The following is an 18,684-nucleotide window of genomic DNA, read 5'->3' on the forward strand; positions in this document are numbered from 1 at the left end:
GTTAATAATTTTTGTCAGTTGATTTAAGGAATTCTAACGTTTGGCATTTTTATTTTTGATGTTTGACGTCGATTTTTTATTGCTTTACGATGTTTTTCTAAAAAAAAAAAGCTTTTTTTCCAAAGCTTAACGTTTTTCCAAGCGATTGACATTTATTTTCAAATGTATGAGATTTATTGTCATATGTTTGACGTTTATTCAAATTGACGTCAATTTTTTATTGCTTTTTACGATGTTTTTCAAAAAAAAGCTTTTTTCCAAAGTTTGACGTTTTTCCAAGCGATTGACATTTATTTTCAAACGCGTTTTTAAATTTATTGTCATATGTTTGACGTTTCTTTTCAATTTTTAAATATTTTTACAACGTCTGACGTAATCTTTTCTAATACATTTTTGATATTTAATTCAATGTTTGATATTTTTAATCTAAAATGAGTTGTCATTCATTTTCTAACATTTGACATTTCTTCTCAAACGTTAGATGTTTTTAGCTGCGATTCTTTTCAAATCTCCCACAGTTTTTTTTTAACGTTTAACATTTTTTTCCAACTATTGATGTTACTTTTCCATTATTTGACGTTTATTCTAACGTTTGACGTGTCTTTTCTGACATTTAATATTCGATTCAAAGTTTTGGATTACTTTTTTAACGTTAGAAAATAATCTTTCTAAAATTTTTGATTTGATTTTTTAGATCAGGAATAATTCCTTTTCAATTCTTAAAAAAAAACTTAACTTTCCTAATCTTTAAAGGTCTACAGAACCCCTAAACAGCCTCCCTAGCTACGCCACTGTCATCCTTGATCGACGAGAGACTACAAAAGATCGCTTTTAGACCATTCGCTGCTACTTATTTTGCAATTCACGCAATTTTTGTCGCTCGTTTTTTACTTCTCACAACCATTTCTTCTGATGATTTGCCGCTCAGCTCATAATCTTCATGCGCGTCATCCAACTAACCTCATTTCCTGGGTGTTCCATCTTCAACAAGCACAGCTCAGACATTTAAGATTTCTATCTCCGCAGGCTGATCTCTCTGGCAGTTCCTCACGCGATCATCCATTTTTTCCCGCAATAATTTTTACAAAAGAAATAGAATTTTAATCTAATTTTCAATAAATCTTCACAGAAAGAGCTTCTCTAGGAAGCAGGAAGTACTCATTTCTTGCCTGGGGAAGTGTACCATGCGGTTACCCCATCGAGTGTACCTTGTTGTGGATTCAAGAGACGCACATGGTTGTCACTTCTTGAGGCGGAAATTGAGGATTTGCCTTTTTTGTCGCATGAGTCACGAGAGAAAAATGTTCGATACAAGATTATTTTTATTTCAAATGCGTACAATGTATATAAATTTCTCCTTTCTTGGTCGATCTTCCTGTACGTGGATGGGGCCCTCCGTTGCTACACAAACTGCTGCGTTTCGATCTGCAAGAGATTTTTGAAATGATAAAAAAGTGGTCAGGTGTGTAAGAAAATTTGCCCATAAATCTTAGGCTTGTGTTTTCCTGGTTTGTGCTGGATTTTTTTTCATAAAATAAAAAAAGAGCTTTTTGCGTAAAAAGAGCTTTAAAAAAATTAAGCTGGCGTACAGAGAATGGTTTGGTTGTCTATTAAATATCTTTGTTACTCAACATCTCAATCTCTTTGCATTGTGGCGTGGTTTTTTTGTGCCCTCCGCGATGCAAAACCCGCGTCTTGTCGCGTATAAAACCAGTATTTCATGGCATCAAATCGATTTTGAGGAGAGAAAGCACTTTGCAAAAGAAAGTGGTTTGATTATCTCTTTTTTTACTTCTTCTTCAATTCCCCCTCGTGGTTTGACTTCTTTCACTGCTGCAGGTTTTTTTTCTTCTTCTTTTGCCCCATTCATATGTACGTGATAATCTTAGCGGCGCATTTACATTATTCATAGCGAGGTATCGTTGCTATTTTTATATTAAAAAAAACCACTCTGTGTAAATAAATTACAGGAATTGATGATTCTTTTTCTCGAAAAAAAGAAAATTTTCTCACTCTCTCACTCGCGATGGAGAAACAATGTTCAAACAATATGCTAATAGGAAATATGTAGCAAAACATAGTCAAAAGCAATATTATATACAATTTTCTAATATTTCTGTCCATCGCAGTAAATGGAAATAGAGAAATTCCAAACATTTTGATATTAAAAAAAAATGTTTTTGATGTCATGAACTTGAACGTGAGCCGCGCACAAGAAATTCGACTGTGACGCCCGTTGAGAGCGAAATATGAAAATGGAAAGTTTGGCGATGCGAGTGAAATGGAAGCAACATAATAAATGATTTCCAATTCATAAACTGATTAATTGCACCCCAAATGCCAATCAAGATGTTGCTCAATCGCACCCAAAAAAAAGCTTTTCCTACTCTTTTGCACTAAAAATCTGTGCAGGTATTTAAATTTCAAATCTTTCACTACCTCCTCGTGAATTTTAATGCGATCGCATTTTATTCCCTCCATTAACCACGCGATGTTGAAATTTTTTATTAACTCTCATGCACAACAAATTGTATGCGAACTCTATTGTAAAATCTGCACTAAAACGCATTTCGCAGAATGTGAGACTTTTTTGTAGCACTTCAACATCTTCAGAGGAAGAAAAGAAAAATTAATGAGAGCAATATAAAAGCATTGATTTGAAGAAAACAGTCGGTGTGGATTTATGGGTAGTTCCGACTGATTTTACGATGAACTTCCCCGCTGATTTAAAGCGAATTTTTCAACTGAAGATTTGCATATTTTATTCAAGCGTTTTTTTATTGGCCAAAGAAGAAGTTTGAGGAAGGAATTTTTATCAGTTTGGTGATTAATTTTGCACTCATTTATTATTTGTTTTAATTATTTATTTTTTATTTCTTTTTTATTTTACTATCACTGTCGTAAGTTTTTTTTTGTTTTTCTGTTTCGGTGTTTTTTTTTTTAAAGAAAATTTATTAAAAAAATCAATTTATTTATTTAAAAGTCAAGTAAATATAATAACGAAATGGCCCTATAATCGAGTTGATTTCTTTCACCCATTATTTGATTTATTTCAGCAATTAAGAAGAGTTTTTAAAATAACTTCCTTTCTATTCTATTTCGAATTGTGTCCAATTGACCCCACCGTCCCCTATTCTTTAAGCAAGTTCATTATTAAAATAATATTTTACCTAAATTTTCCTTTAAAAACTCTCTCAAAGACTCACGAATTGAATTCAAAACGATTTTCTTAAGCTTAAATTTCATTTCAAATTTTCTTTTTAAATTACTTTCCGTTGAATCTTTTCATCTTTTCATTGCAAAACTAGCGCAATGACCGTCGGAGAGACTCTGCTGCTGCACTCAAAGATGAATTTATCGCAACAATGTGTTGAATTTACTGCACAAAAGCACTTCAAACGGTAAAAGTGTCTCTTTAAGATGAATTTATCTGGCACTTCAATCAATTTCTTAGCGTGTCACCGCCAATGTAGCTCAAGAACTTCCCTGCCTACACGTAAGAATCTTCGCGCGAGATGCTCAACGAGGCGCCGTTTCGTAGTGGGTTGTAGCTGTGAACCTACCCAAAAGCCCCCAAAGCCCTTTTTCATTGTTATTCTTTTCGGAATTTCTTTTGAAATAACTTCTTGCAAAGGAGAATTGATTGATTTACAATGAAATTCTTCTGGTGCTTCATCACCTGCTTAAATATTTGGGTTTAAAGCACGAGCGTGAACTACAAAATTCCGCAGTAAAATCTCGCGCGCGCGCGAAATCTCACACCCACAACCATCTTCCAGATCTTACGCTCCACTACACCACAAATCACCAACATTGCAGAGAGACTTTTATGGGGTCTTGTTGTTGAATTTAAAGTCAAGGATGACCACATTGCTGAAGTATCGTTGGCTCGAGCACACACAGCGAGTACGACGAGAGATTTCTAAGAGGCAGGCGCGGAATGTTTAAAAAGAAAAAAAAAACTCACAAATGTAGAGTCAAAGACACATTGCGCGTTAATTGATTGATAAGTGGGTATGGAGAAATTCTGGTATGAATGGATTTTTTGGTGTCGCTGACACGCATTGTCTGCACAAGGTGTTGGCTTCAATAACTTCCGTACGCGCTTTGGAATTAAATGGCCATACAATGCGGAATGCCGCATTTTTGCCACTCTTTTGGTTCTCGCTCGCTACAGAATTTAATTTCTTTTGTCTATACGGAATTTCTCTTCTATATTTAATTTACCATCAACTCCAAAACACCTCTTGCGGGTGACGTGCTCAAGCACCGGAGGGAGTATTTGGCACATTATGGTAAATTGAGTACACTTCTTAGTGACGGTTTTGTTCTGTTGTTTTTCAAAAGAAAGATATATAATAATTGAAGAAAAAATCTAGGCCGAAAGGTTGAGAGGAGCTAATTAGTTTAAATGAAATGTTTACTGTATTACAAAATAATTTTGCTAAATTGTAAGAAAGAATTATCAGACTTCTTTATCAAGGAAAATTAACATAATTTGGTATTTATGTGGGATTTGAAGGATTTGTGGTATTTGCAAAAGAATCTAATTATTTTATTGAAATTTATCAATAGATTTCCTTTAAATTTTTAATCTTTGAGCAAAATTTCATGAATTTCTGTAACATTTTTCGAAATTCGTGAAAGTATTTGTGGGACTTACGGGATTTACTGAATTTAAAGAAAACCTAAATTATTTTAGACTAAAGTTCTTCTAATTTGTAAAATATTTTTTTAAAATAAGTTTAGGATGAAAAAAAAACAATTTAATGATTTAGGGGATTTGTAAAATTTATAAAAGTTTTGCTTGAAAAAAAAAAAAACTCCAGAATTTTTGAAAAGAAAATTTAAATATCTGAGAGTATTTGAAGGATTTGTAGGATTTATGGGATTTGTAGAATTTGCTCCACAATATTTCCAAAGTTTTTTTTTTTCTTAAGATTTCCAATATAAATTTAATTTCAAAACACCCTTCAATTTTGCAAATGATTACCCCCTTCATTTTGCATATTTATCTAATTTATCAAATTCATCAAATTTTATTAACAAGATTTAAATGCCCTTGACTAACTCTCTCGAATTTTATCTCAATTTTCCTGCGGTTTACCATGCATTGATGCAAGAAATGGAGGTGCTTTGCAAAATTGCTCATCCACTTTCCCACTAAATTACCACGGAGATCGAAACCATTCTTGTTTGCTGCCTTTCTCATATTCTCATTAAAATTGATTCGCGAAGCTCCTTCAGCTGCGCGGGGAGATCTTCACCTTGTTAATTGTTATTTAAATGAAAAGCTTTGCAACATTTTGCACAATCCTCAATTTGAAATGTTTCTTTTTTCGGAGTGTCATGCACGATGTTGCGCAAATGCTAAAGGGTCGTCTCCGTGGCCAGGTGATGAGCGCATTTTGTATTTTGCATGCGAGGTATGGTCATTGAGGTATCGGGAGTGTTTTCCATGCGATGAGTGTTGAAAGAGTATTAACGATGTTGCATGATGGATGGCAAGGAGGGAGTGAGATGTTGATGGATGTGTTGGGACAGACAATTGACAAATTAGCCAGAAATGAGGTGGAATTGAATTAGCGGACAGAGTGCGAATGATTGAAATAAAAGGGAGGTGGTGGGCCCCACATTGGGGCTTTTCTAGGGCACTCGGCAAGCACCGAGCACTTGCAAATTGCAACTTGATTTGGCGCTCGATGAGGCGAATAGACCGCAAATAATGCAGAAAACTGATGCAAAGTGCGGTCGTATGGGCGGAAAATGGGTCAAGAAAGCTCTCTTATGTGTTTTTTTTGGTATGTCTGTGGGGAAAAAATGTGTAACAAAGTGATATAATTTTGCTATGTGAGACACGGATTGCGCTAACCGAGTCAACTTCTTGTAATAACTCGCCGCCAGTGAGATTTTTCGGATGATACCATTTTTGTCAGCCAAACTGTGTGAACTTCCCATTGTTCCCCAATGACTCTTTTCTCACCCGCAACACCCACAACTTCTTATTTTTCTCTCTCCATTTTTTTTAGCTGTGATTTTTCTTTCTCTCCTATGCTCATGTATTAACGTACAACGCGGTGTGCTCGCATTAATATTAAATAGAATTTCTATAAATCACATCTTAATTGCATATTTAATTGCATAAGTTGGAGTTCTTGTTTTTTTCATTCATCTTCTCGACCGTGGCTTAGATTCTTTGTGATTTTTTTTAATTTTTCATCTGAAAATTTAATTGCCTTTATAGGCCACCAGTTTACCGGTGCACGATTCTTTTAGTTTAAGTCAGAGAGAAATTGTGGCAATTTGTGGGCAAGAAGTGTGCAAACCAATTTCTATTCTCTGGGCCATGTGGAGGTACTTTTTTCTCTTTTTTTTTGTACTTGATAACCATTTGCACAAATAAATTCCAATATTTGCATGAATAAACAAAACAAGAGGCAAAATGCAAATACAATTTTCCATTTTGTTGGCAACTTTCCAGGTCAATGGGCTTTGAAGAGTTTTCAAACAATTTAATTTAAATGTGGGGCTTACCTTTTCGTATTCGAGGTTCCCAATGACCCCTGAGTGAATGCTGATGGCGCCCAAGTTTATCCAGTGACCCCCAAAAGGTTGACCCCTTATGCGGACTCCAATATCAACAATGTGGGCAATGATGGAGGAATCAAAGCTCAAGTAGTAGAATCTGCAAAGAAAGAAGAGGAAATTAAGAAAATTCAATAAGTAATAAAATTGAAAAAATAGGAAAAGTTTTAGTTGAAACGTATATTAAAATCAATCAATTTCTCTTCACTTTTATTTATTTTCTTCGCTGTTAATGAAAATAATGCTACATCAATATTTTTTTAGCCAAGTATGGCACCTATCGCTTTATCTTTAGCAAAATAATTTATTTTCTTTTTACTTAATCCCTCAAAATTGTTTGAATTATCAAAGGATAGTGCTTCCGTGATTGTAAAAGCATCTTTGGGCAACTCTTTAATTCCTTCAGAGATAGTAGCCACGTCTATATCACCTGGAAAAAAATATTAAATCAATAAAATCAGGATAAAGAATCCTCGAAAAATATATAAAATTAACACTTAAGTACTCCATGGAAGATTATAGAACATTCTCAACTATATTCTATTTTTTTAATTGCTGAATGGAATTTTTAGAAGGATTTTTATTTATTTTAGAGTACTTTAGTGTTATAAAAATTCACCAAAAATTAATTTAAAAATATAACTTACCAGAGTCTGCTGCAAATACTCCGAAGATCAAAAAGAAGATCACAAAAATCATCACATTTAAACGCATTTCAGCAGGAATTACACTTTTAGTTCTTCTCACAATATTATTTTGTATCACTTTAAACTCAATTTAATTTTAGTTTATTAAGAAAAAGAATTTTTAAGCACCTGTACTTGCAAATAAATGATCAAAAATGATCAAATTTTGTAGAAATAATTCACAGGAAATTCGTATTCGCTCAATTACTGTAAACACGGGCAACTTTATCCAAAAACTTTTTTTTTATTATGTTGTGATTTTCATTATTTTTAAATCCTTTTTAAAAGACAGAAAATTTTCTTAGTTTTTAGAAAAGAAAATTATTTTAAGATGAGAATTCTTCTTATAGCAACACTTATTGAAAAGAACACGTTATTTACTTGATTTTCAAGATGGCGGACAGGGTAGGAAACTAAAGAAACTATAAAATTGGCCTTAATTACTAAAAGAAATAACATATCTTTGACAGAATAGTATAAATTTAAGTCCTCCCTCTAAGATACTAAAAAAAAATGTTGGAAAAACCTGAAAAATCGCTGAAAAACAATTTCAGATGTTTTGTGGGTAAAGTTGCGCACATTGACGGTACTTTATTCTCCAGATAAGCTATCGTATGGCGTCAAATAATATAAATATTTGCCTATATCTGTTTAACTATTATTCTTATATTTTACGACAAGACGATTATTTAATAAATATTATGTGCTGAGCTGAAGCTCAGAATATTTTTGAAAACTTATGAAAATATTACGAAAATTAAATATTCTGAATAAGAACTTTCCTCCAAAAGAATTTTCCTTTGAATTGTTCTTTACTAATTAAAATCTAAATTAAATCGATAAATTAAGAACTCACCTCGTTTCCCATCCATTCACATCATTCCTCACGGGAATGTGCTTCTCATTGGATCTGTTTAGAAAATGCTGGACGTGCATTAAGTTCTCTTCCACGAGAGACTTCATGCTGCAATTTCCTGGCCATGTGACCCTCTCTGTGTACAGGAAATCCTCCGAGAGGACTACTCTGCAGCGCTTTTCCGTGGCTGCATCAACAACGAAGAGGACAATGTCCAGATCAATGTCTCTGTTGCTGCGCTTCAATGCCAATGAGAAGAGGATGTCATTGGTGCAGTTGAAGTCAACGCAGAAGAGCCGATAGACTCGTGGGGAGACACTGGTAATCCTCAGGCAGGAACCACCGTCGAAGCTATCCTCAAAGTGATGCTCAATGTAGGGATGATCAATTGGTGTGGACATCTGTGGTTGCTGCAGACGCAAATTGAACCATGGCGATGAGGAAACCACCATCCCCAGTTCTCGCCTCACCATCCCGGATCCAACGCAGAAGGATGTGTAGAAGGGAAGCTCACACGGCCCGCTGGTGTAGAGATTAGTCCAGAAGGATGAGTAGAAGCGATTATTGCGCCGGAAGAAGGCTTCGTTGCACTCGGGGTTACCTCGCTGGGAGAAAATATCCACAGATTCCTCCTGCATTGCCTCAAATGTCCACCCAATGGCAAAGAGGCCCACACTGAAATCTCTCTTTGCGATCATCTCGAGGGTTTCGTGTGTCTTGAACTTTGCCACCTGCCCTCGGCCAAAGACATCAATTCCCACAAAGACATTCTTCTTCCTGCCGGGATATTTGAGTGAGATGAGCCCTTCAGTGTTCTCCAGATTCTTCTCATTCCACCCGTAGTTCAGAAGGATTCCGTCGCAGATTTCAAAGAAGGAGCTATTCTTGTCGTTAACTTCATTCTGCCACACAATCATGCCATTATCAATGAGGCTGTCATACCAGATAACAAGCCCTCCGACATTCCGATGAATCTCCTCCGTTAAATAACTCACAAATTGTCTGCAAGAAGGATTTTATTTTTAAAGGATTAAGCAGGATTCAGTGGTTGCAAAGAAGCAAGCTTACTTGAGCATGGGAACTAATCCCTCCTCCAGTCTAAATTCAATGTTAATGAGCCATCCGTCGAATTGGCAGTGCGTTGTGATGAAGACTAGCTCATCTGCTACGCGCCTCATGTAGTCCTCAGACTGCAGAATCTCCTCCAGGACACTCTTCCCGGCATGTGTCTCAATGATAAACGTTCCAAGGACCTTAACGCCGTGCCTGTGAGCCGCATTGATCCACTGTAGCGGTGGGATTGTGATGTAATTGTGGCTGAAGTAGCAGAAGTAGTCAATTCCTGCCCAGTGGTAGAATCTGTAGTCATCCCACTTCTCAGCTCCATCAACAAAACGATCCACCCTGTAGTTTCCTGCTAGATCGTGGCACACAAGCACCTCTGGTCGTTGCTCCTCGAACTCATACTCCTGCCCAGGTGGCTCCATGAAGGACATCGTCCCAAATCCCTCACCTAGCCGTCGAGGCCTACATCTTGGCGCCAATGGCTCAACCAGTTCATTCCATCGCACCGGACTTCGGCGAAAGTCAAAGAGCTGCGCGTTGGATTTGAGCGGCAGGCACTCCTCGACACCATCTGCAATCATTTTATTATTTTTCTCAAAACTCTAAAAATCCAAAACTCTGCTTTCTGGCACCAAAGCTCCCAATAGACTGAGCTCACGCAGCAATGAGAGTGCTTTCGATCGGGGAGCCTGGAAGCTCACGATAGAAATGCGTGTGTGCGATAAAATGCGGTTTAATTGGGAACTCTTCTATTGCAGCTCCACAATATGATTTCCGGGCGGCAAGAACTTTTCCATTTGGTTTGTTTTCGTCGCCTCCAAATGTATGCCACGGGCAGACGTTAGAAAAATATTTAAATTGATTACAAAGTTTTGCTATTTTTTTTCCCGGTAAGAGTATTTTCAAACACGTTATCAGAAAGCCTCGAAACCTAGGAGAATGGGGCTTAGAATGCGTTAGAAAATTAGCTTTCTTGAGGAAACTTTTATCAGATAGGTAGGTATTATTGGCTGTTTTCTTTTCTTATTTTTAGAATGACTAATTGTGGGTTTAAATTAGCAATATAATCAGTGGCTTATCAGTAAATTGGAAAATCAATTTTATCTTAATGAACCCATTGAACCTTTTCTCAAGAACTTATCGTATAGGAAGATTTGAAAGAAATATTTGAGAGTTAAAGGAGAAAACGGAAAGGATGATTCAGGCGTAGAGACTTAATCATTCATTCAAAATTCAATACTGGGTCAGTCATTTAAGCTTTCTTAAGCTAGGCCTTAGTTCTTTTTTAATCCGGGCCTAAGTTCTTAAAGATAGGGCTAATAAGTGTATTTAAGTTAGGCCATAAGTATTTAAATGCAAGCCTAAGCTTTTTAAACCGAGCCTTAGGTTTTATGTTTAGCCTTAAGTTTTCAAAATGGACCTAAGTTTTTAAACTAGATCTAAGGATTTTTGTACAGATCAGAGACTGTACTTATGTAAGATTTATTAAACAAAGCTTTAGTTTTTCAAGCAAGGCTCAATATTTTAGGCTAAATCAAAAGCTATATTTATACCTAGATCTAAGTTTTTTAATACATGCCTAAATATTAGATATTTTTGTCTTTAATAAATAATTATTAAATAAGGAAAAAAATGAAAATTCATTAAAATTCATAAATTGTTTCAAAAATTAAAATTCTAAGAAGAATCTTGAGCAAATTTAAAAAAAAATTAATTAATCTGAAGAACCGGGAGTCAAAAAGTTAAACTGATTTTAAATAAAAAAAAGTATAAGAAGCAATATTAAAAGAAACTAATTCATCAAGACAAATCATGGAAATAAAACCGTTTTAAAATTAAAAATTCTTTATGAAAAAAATCTTGAAATAATAAAAATTAAATCGATTTAAAGTTAAAAATTGAAATAATACGATTAAAAATAAAAAAAAATGTATTAGAAAACTAATTAATTGTAGAGAAAAGCTCAGAGCTTTCAAAAAAATACATAATACAGAAAAAGTTCCTTTCTTTTGCCTATAAATAATCCTAAACTTAAGCCCACAAAATCCCGCCAATTTTATTTGAATAATTTGAATGGATTTGAGAGCATGTTCCACAGCAAATTGCTCTCAATTCCCTCTCTGGAGTGACTCACAGAGCGAGCTTGAATGCTTTAGTTAGAAGAGCGAGAGTTGTTCACGGAGAAGTCTGTGTCCACGAGAGTTTTGGCAAAAGAGGAGGGAATTAATTTCGAAGCATCTGTCAGACTTCCTTCCACGTCTCGCGGATTGATTTTGCCCTAATTGCCACAATTTAATTGCAAATTTGTAAAGCTCACTGCGGAGGGCTTTTCCGAGGCAGGAGTGTATTTGGGGAATTTTTGTGTGGGGGTGTACAAGTGCTGTGGGGTTGGTTGAATTTAACAATAATTTTTCTGTGGGCGAACTCGCGCGTGAATTGCGTGGAAAATCGCGCCATACGCAGAAATTCGTGGGTGTGTGCGTGCTGTTATCAGTTTTGTGAAGTTGTTCAGACATTGCTTAGATAGGGAATTGATTGAAAAGTGTCTCACCCACTCCTTGGACGCAGTTTGAGTCCATTTATTGGTGTTGAAAGGAGCAACCTTCTGTGTCACCTTTTGTTGCCACCAGTGGAGCACAATGATGGGCGAGGGGCAACCTGTTAATCCGGAGGATCTCAAGGCACTCAAGGAGCGGATGCAGCTAATTGCTGAAGCTGATCCCACGCAGTACCACAATGAGTTCTCACTCAGGAGATACCTCCGGGCATTCAAAACGGTTGATGCGGCTTTCCAGGTGAGTAGCTGCCACACTCCCGCACACGTTCACTTCACACGGATGGGGGGTGCCACGAAAAAAAAATCAATCACGCTCTTATCGGTGGATTCGGGTTACCCTATCAATAGAATTCTATTTATTTTTCCCCCAAACAATCTGCAATGTCAGTCAGGCTGTGACTTCCCAATACTCTCCACACATCTCTTCTCCTCCAGTCCACGCCATTCTCATCTCTTTCCCGCATTTCGTTCCAAAAAATCCATGCCTCGCGCCATACTACCAGTCCACCGTTATTTTAAATAAAGATGGCAGCATGGGTAGAAATTCAAATCCCAACGGTTTCTGTGGAAGTGAATCCCTCCTAAGAATGTATGTATGTAATGCACCCTATATTCCTTCCACAGGCAATCCTGAAGACCAACAAGTGGCGTGAGAACTACGGTGTGAAGGATCTGGAGCAGCAGCCGGCGATTCAGAACAATTTGCTTAAAGCCAGAGTGCTCAATCATCGCGACATCACGGGCAGGCCGGTCATTTATATTCCGGCAAAAAATCATAATTCATCCGAAAGGGACATAGATGAACTCACAAAGTTCATTGTCTACTGCCTGGTACGTGTTCTCAATCCCAAATGCCCACTTTTACCATTCCCAGTACGTCACACACCCTTTGTCATGCGGGTGGGCGGAATATGACTTTCACCCCTTTGACCACACTTTCAGCCAAGAATGGGAATTTAATAAGGAATCCCAATGAAATTCCTCGAATGGACCTCTCGGTGAATGCATTGTGTGGGGCATTGCAATTAAACGTCGAATAATCTCTTCATTAAATTTTTAACATGAATCATGAAGCTTTTTTGTTCAATAAATTGAGCTTTCGGTACATTATATATATGCTGAAAAAATACACTACCCCCAAAAATTTCCGGGAGAGCAAAAATGGCGAAAGAGATTTTTGAAATTTTCCTTTTTAAAACTTTTTGACGATAGGGGAGATCGGGGTAAAAAACAGTCAATTAGCATAAATCCTTATCTGCAAGATTCCCCAAAGGTAAGAAAATTTCCTCGATAGGTAATTTTCATAGGAAATTTCCTGGCCTACAACTTTGTCTCAGACCACTTTTCTCTATCTCCACGGGAAATATGAGTTTTCGAGCTTTTCCTGAACCCTTCCGCTTCTGACTGTTTTTTTAAGTCGGCGGGTAAATATAGTCACCAGCGGGGTAAATAAAGTCGGTGGAATTTTCCGACATTTCCAAGGATTTTCCACCTAAGAGATTGATAGTAGTTGATAGCTAAACTTTTCATCTTTTTATCCGCGACAAGGAATTTCACTTTTATACCCACTAAAATAGAGAATTTTGCGATTTTCTCAATCACGCCATTTTACAATAGGCCCAAATTTTGTTTTTTTTTATTCTTAAAGTACTGATCGGATAACCTCCAAAGTACAGTCAATTATTGGAGGTTAGTAGGACATTCCAGCATATTTTTACCGATTTTTCCGATTAATAACTTCGGAGAATTTGCCATTTGAAAATTCCAAACTGACTTTTTTTACCCCGGTCACCCCTATATATTAAACCGTGATCCAGGTGAAAAAAATCCTCCCATCCTTTCTGGTTTCGTAAAAAGGATTAAAATATATACATACATAGCATGCATAAGGTATTGTTGGAGTGGAGATTTTTTTCTAAGGGACGTGCTTCTTCGTCAATGAAGCCCACCCTCAAAGTGAAAGGAAGAAAGCTCTTGCACAGGAAGCTTTATATCCGTACAAATGTGTGCAAAGGTGAAAGCTTTGTGTTGCTGTGAGAATTTCCACATCCATTCACTTCTTTTCGGTTATATATCCAGCTATTTGGCGCGACTTATTCAGTTCGTCGAGCAACAGGAGTTTAAGTTGGAAAGGAGAATTAGGGGCGGGGGAGGATACTTCCTGGTTCATAAGAGTGAAAAGAGGATGGTGTCCATTTGTGGGAGAGCTCAATTTGCAAAGTGCAGTAGCAATGTAAAGTCCTCCAAGAGAACCAAATTTGGATTTCCTTTGAAGACTCAAAATGGGAGGAGCTTTGCTGCGTTGAATCTTCTTTAGGTTCAATCAATGAAATTCTGATTCTATGCCCCAAATGTATGTAGCAATATGTATTGACTAAAAAGCTCTTTTGGCCAGAATAAACTTCACAAGAGGGGAGAAATATAGCCTAAAATCCAACAGTTATTGCACCGAATAAATCAGAGGGTATTTTGCAAGGGAATAAAATTAATGTTCTGTATTTTGCAAAAGGATCAAAAATAAATTTATTGCCCAACCCAAAAGCAAACTCAAAAGAGGAAACTTTATTGAATTGTGTGTGGGAGAGTGACTGAAAAATCCTCACACACACTCGGTGGGAAAAAGTTTTAATATTTCCAAATCCTCTTGTGAAAATTTTGGTGCTATATAAAAAAAAGCTCGACTTTTTGGGGGTGAAAACTTTCGAAAACTCATATAGCAGTTTGTGCAATAAAAGCTCTCCACTCTTGATGCACTTTCGGTGTAATCGAGCAAAATGTCTCTCGTAAATTTTTGGCGAAAATGAACCTAAGAGACTCATCTTTGTTTAATTGCATGGTGAAAGGCTTTCCTTTTCAACAGTCAGGCTATAAATGAACTTTATCGCGGTCAAGAAGGAAGTCACAAAAAGTCAAAAAAACAAACACATTAATTTTCCTCCGGGAAAATGAGTCAGTAAAAGCGTCAACTTCCGACTATATATACTAAATTATCACTCAATGGGGCCATTAAGATTTCCAAAATTAATACAAACATAAATAACTTGTTACACAAAAAGCTCCGCATGATGATATAGTTGCAGATATTTTCATCGAGGAAATTGCTGATGCGGCACATAATAAACTATCCCCCATTTTTGGGGGAGTTTTTATGTGTCAAAAAAAAACATATCAATTGCTACTAAATACCCATGAGGATTTTTTCAAGCGACAAAATGGTAATAAATTGTTTAATTTATTATGAAAAAATTGCTTTTAGTCAATTAAACAATTTAATAACAAATTTTGACGATATTATGCGTAGAATTTGGAAGTTTTGGTTAATTTTGTACAAGATATGTTTGACAATATAATTTTATTTTGAGAAAGAACACTGGAGGCGCCGGGTAAGTCTATTGGCCCAAAATATTCTTGATTTGAAAGTTCGTAATAAAAATTCTATTATTGTAATTCTGAAAACGTTTTTTGTCTTTCTTTGTTGTTTTAGAGAGTTCCGAAAGTTCTTCCTTCAACCGAATTCATTTGAATTTTATTAAAATACAATATTTTATTCAATTTCTTTGCGCTCAAATTCGAAATAAAATATAGGTAGTCACCTGGCGCCTCCACTTGACTTAATAATAAAATTAAATTATGAAGGAGAAAAAATTGGAACACACGTAATGTTGCAAATAACCAACAAAAAATAACAATAAAATCGCCAAATAAACTTCTTATTTTCAACTAAGATCAGATGAGAAAATTCAGCAAATAATTTGCTTAAAATTGCTAACAATGGTTGACATTCACTATAGTCAGATAGACTTGAATTTTCTTAAGATTCCTTAAGGAAAAACTTAAGATTTCCTAAGAAAAATTTAAGATTTAATAGAAAGGAGGTTAAGCGAAACTTCAGACTTCTTCAGTCAGGCTGAATCGGGCCAAATGAATATTTTTTCGTAAAAAAAAAATTTACTTAAGAATCTTAAATTTTTCTTAAGAAATCATAAGTTTTTTCTTAAGGAATTTTAAGAAAACTGAAAGAATCTTAAGAAAACTTAAAGAATGGGCCTAATTCAGCGACCATCAAGAAACCCTTGAAATCTTTAAATTTTGTACTGAAATTTCCAGCGAATTTCAAGGGTTTCCTGATCGTTTCTTGGATAGCAATATTTGAAAAACTTTAAGAACCTTAAGAAAACTTAAAGAATCTTAAGAAAATTTAAAGAATCTTAAGTAAACTTAAAGAATTTTAAGAAAGAATCTTAAGAGAAATTTAAAAATATAAAGTCTTTATTAAGAGATCTTAAGTCTGTCTGACTTTCCCCCAATGACGTCACTTTTAAGATCTTTCACTTCAAATAAATTGAGCATTCGTTAACCTTCGTCGACAATTTTTAAGACAGATTTTTATGCTTCATGGAGTGAAAGAAATGAGGAAACTCCTTTGATGACACCGTCAATTGACCACCTTTGTCATAAATTTAATTTCTACCTTTCCTGCGAGCCACCAGTGTACAACATTGCCTGCATATTGACCCACATAACCCAGCAATAAAATAAAACAGGGATTGTGATCTGTCGAAGTTATAATCTTTGACCAATTAAAACTTCATAAACATCCTCTGGGAGGGCCACGTATGTATTGTACTACACATCATTTGCCAAAAAACGACAAAATGAAGAGGGATGGAAAATTGTAGAGATTTGCTAGATAGTTTTCCCTTCCCCCGCATTCATTTCCCACCCACAACATTTTACCATTATCATCCCAAAACGTGCTCCACTAGCCTGGAAATGGTTCAAAATTTTGAACATGATAATTTCAAAATATTTTGAGGGGGGATGTTGTTTGCAAGAGTAGTGGGAGGTAGTATGTGATCATTATTGTTTAGTGAAGCATTCCGTGCGAAATACATCTTCCAATTGCACGAGCATTCGGTGGTGTATAATTGGCGGTGAACCCATTATTGATTACCAGAGTCATTAAGAGCATTTGTTCTAGCATTTAGTACTTACACACAACGCAATCATCCCTCAACATACCAACAAAATGGGAGCTAATTTTAACAATTTATGTGTGCTTTAAGCTCACAGCTGTTTGCCCCTCTGCTGGTGGGATTTAACTAAAGCCAAGTGTGGGAATTTTTATTTCACAGGAAAAAGCATGTCAGAAGTGCTTTGAGGAAGTCACGGATAACCTCTGCATTGTCTTCGATTTAGCGGAATTCAGTACATCATGCATGGACTACCAACTTGTGAAGAACCTCATCTGGTTGCTCAGTAAGCACTACCCGGAACGCCTTGGAGCGTGCCTCATCATCAATTCTCCCGCAATTTTCTCCACCATCTGGCCTGTAATTCGTGCCTGGCTGGATGAGAATACCTCAAGTAAGGTATTTTTCGTTAATTCCGAAGAGGAGCTTTGCAAGTACCTCATCCCCGACATTCTACCCAATGACATGTAGTGCGGGCAGCTTGACATTTAGCACCTTTTAAGGTGAACTTTGTGTTGTTTTTAAGGGTTGTACACAAAAAGAATTTGCAGGACAACATGATTTGCATTTAAAGGATTTAATCCACTAATAAAATTACTTTTTCATGTTGTAACTGCTAATTCTTTTTTTTAAATGGAAAGTAAAGATACGTATAGATAGAATGTTTCTTGTCAATTAAATTAATTTTTCTCCACTAAATATGCTTCGTTTTATGCTGCATGTAACAGCAACACATAATGTAAAGAGAAGAAAATTATATTCTATGACACCGAAAAACATGGAGTTTTATTCAAAAGCTTCGAAGAACTTTTTAAAATATTTTTCATTGTGATTTTTGGGATTGAAAGCAAAAGAAAGGATTTGGGTGAAAATATTGAATTTTATTAAAATAATGAAAAAAATTGAATTTTCTTTATAAAAATCATAAGAATTGAATAAATAATTGATATCAATTTAAATAAAATAAAATAAATAATTTAAAATTAATTAGAATAGAGCTATAATAAAAAAAGTTAAAATTCATATTTTCTTATTTCCTTAAGCTCTCTTGGTAAGGGCGCAACCAGAAAGTTATTGAAGAAGGTATTTTTTACGAGTTTTTTTTTGAATTTTGAAGACTTTTGAAATGGACTTAAAACGACGTTTGTGTTTATTTTTTTTAACAAATTATGTATTCATGTTTGATTTGAAGTTTGACTTTCCTTTTCTAACTTTTGACGTTTCTTTTCTACCGTTTGATGTTTCATAAATTTTATTCCCAATAATTTAAGTTTTTATAACATTTGAAAAATTCCTTTGTATTTTTTTTATCATGAAAATAACTTCTTTAGACTTTTCAACAAAAGCTTTAAAGACTTTAGGAACTTTCTAATTTTTTATGGGGTACACAGGTGACAGAATACCCTCCTTGGCAATATCCATTTTTTCCGGTTTTTGCAGCAAAAAAAATCTTTCCTTTTTTATTTTTTTTTTCTAAAGAAATCACTCAACAGGACAATTTTTCTTTGCTTTCCTTCCTCAAGCCCTGTTTGGATCAATAAGCTTCATTTCTATAGGAGATCGTGATGGATTTCTCACTTCGTCTTACCCTCCTCCATGTCATACCATTATGCCTCGAAGAAGATTACCATCCAGATGCATTTTCTCCACACCCATCAATCGCGCTTGGCAGAGTCATTTTAAATGCATCTCTCGTTGTGAGGAAAAAAATGAAAGAATTTTCTTTTAGAGAAAAGCAGGATGGCGCAAAGATAGAGAACGGGGAGTGAGTTGCAATTAAAAAGCACGCCTCGAATGTAATTGAATTGGCGCTCAATCGATTGGGACAAATTATAGGAGAGATACGAAGGGTGGCATTTATCATTTTGCTAAGAGGAGCTCTTCGTATTAATTTTACATTTTAGACAGGAGAGTATAATTCATGGGCAGTCGTTGTTGAGTGGGAATTGGGTAATAAATTAT

The 18,684-nt window shown here is 35.6% G+C and overlaps 7 protein-coding genes across 14 annotated transcripts in view; 2 read left to right on the top strand and 5 right to left on the bottom strand.

Moving 5' to 3' along the window:
* Positions 1–18,684, bottom strand: part of LOC129789858 (serine/arginine repetitive matrix protein 1-like) — a 982,101-nt gene that overhangs the window by 794,389 nt on the left and 169,028 nt on the right. The window lies entirely within an intron of this gene.
* LOC129791241 (fatty acid synthase-like) overlaps positions 1–18,684 on the bottom strand; it is a 1,176,504-nt gene that overhangs the window by 464,296 nt on the left and 693,524 nt on the right. The gene's annotated exons all lie outside the window — the stretch shown is intronic.
* The window catches only part of LOC129789856 (glutamine-dependent NAD(+) synthetase), a 932,624-nt gene that overhangs the window by 464,296 nt on the left and 449,644 nt on the right, over positions 1–18,684 (bottom strand). The gene's annotated exons all lie outside the window — the stretch shown is intronic.
* LOC129789960 (pupal cuticle protein) overlaps positions 1–18,684 on the top strand; it is a 1,201,887-nt gene that overhangs the window by 426,984 nt on the left and 756,219 nt on the right. The gene's annotated exons all lie outside the window — the stretch shown is intronic.
* The window catches only part of LOC129789919 (keratin, type I cytoskeletal 9-like), a 480,279-nt gene that overhangs the window by 209,211 nt on the left and 252,384 nt on the right, over positions 1–18,684 (bottom strand). The window lies entirely within an intron of this gene.
* Positions 1,305–11,847, bottom strand: LOC129789875 (cytosolic endo-beta-N-acetylglucosaminidase). The gene is made up of 5 exons (XM_055826970.1): positions 11,744–11,847; positions 9,196–9,763; positions 8,128–9,129; positions 6,535–6,685; positions 1,305–1,425 (listed from the first exon to the last, which is right to left on the bottom strand). The coding sequence occupies exons 1-5, from the start codon at positions 11,769–11,771 to the stop codon at positions 1,402–1,404; spliced, it is 1,773 nt and encodes a 590-aa protein (XP_055682945.1). The 5' UTR covers positions 11,772–11,847; the 3' UTR covers positions 1,305–1,401.
* On the top strand, positions 11,832–17,499 carry LOC129789952 (uncharacterized). The gene is made up of 3 exons (XM_055827088.1): positions 11,832–11,987; positions 12,374–12,580; positions 16,885–17,499. Exons 1-3 carry the CDS (start codon positions 11,832–11,834, stop codon positions 17,191–17,193), a joined length of 672 nt encoding a protein of 223 aa, XP_055683063.1. The 3' UTR covers positions 17,194–17,499.

The sequence above is a fragment of the Lutzomyia longipalpis genome, chromosome 2 (genome assembly GCF_024334085.1).
Source record: "Lutzomyia longipalpis isolate SR_M1_2022 chromosome 2, ASM2433408v1".
In the NCBI taxonomy this organism is placed as follows: Eukaryota; Metazoa; Arthropoda; class Insecta; order Diptera; family Psychodidae; genus Lutzomyia; species Lutzomyia longipalpis.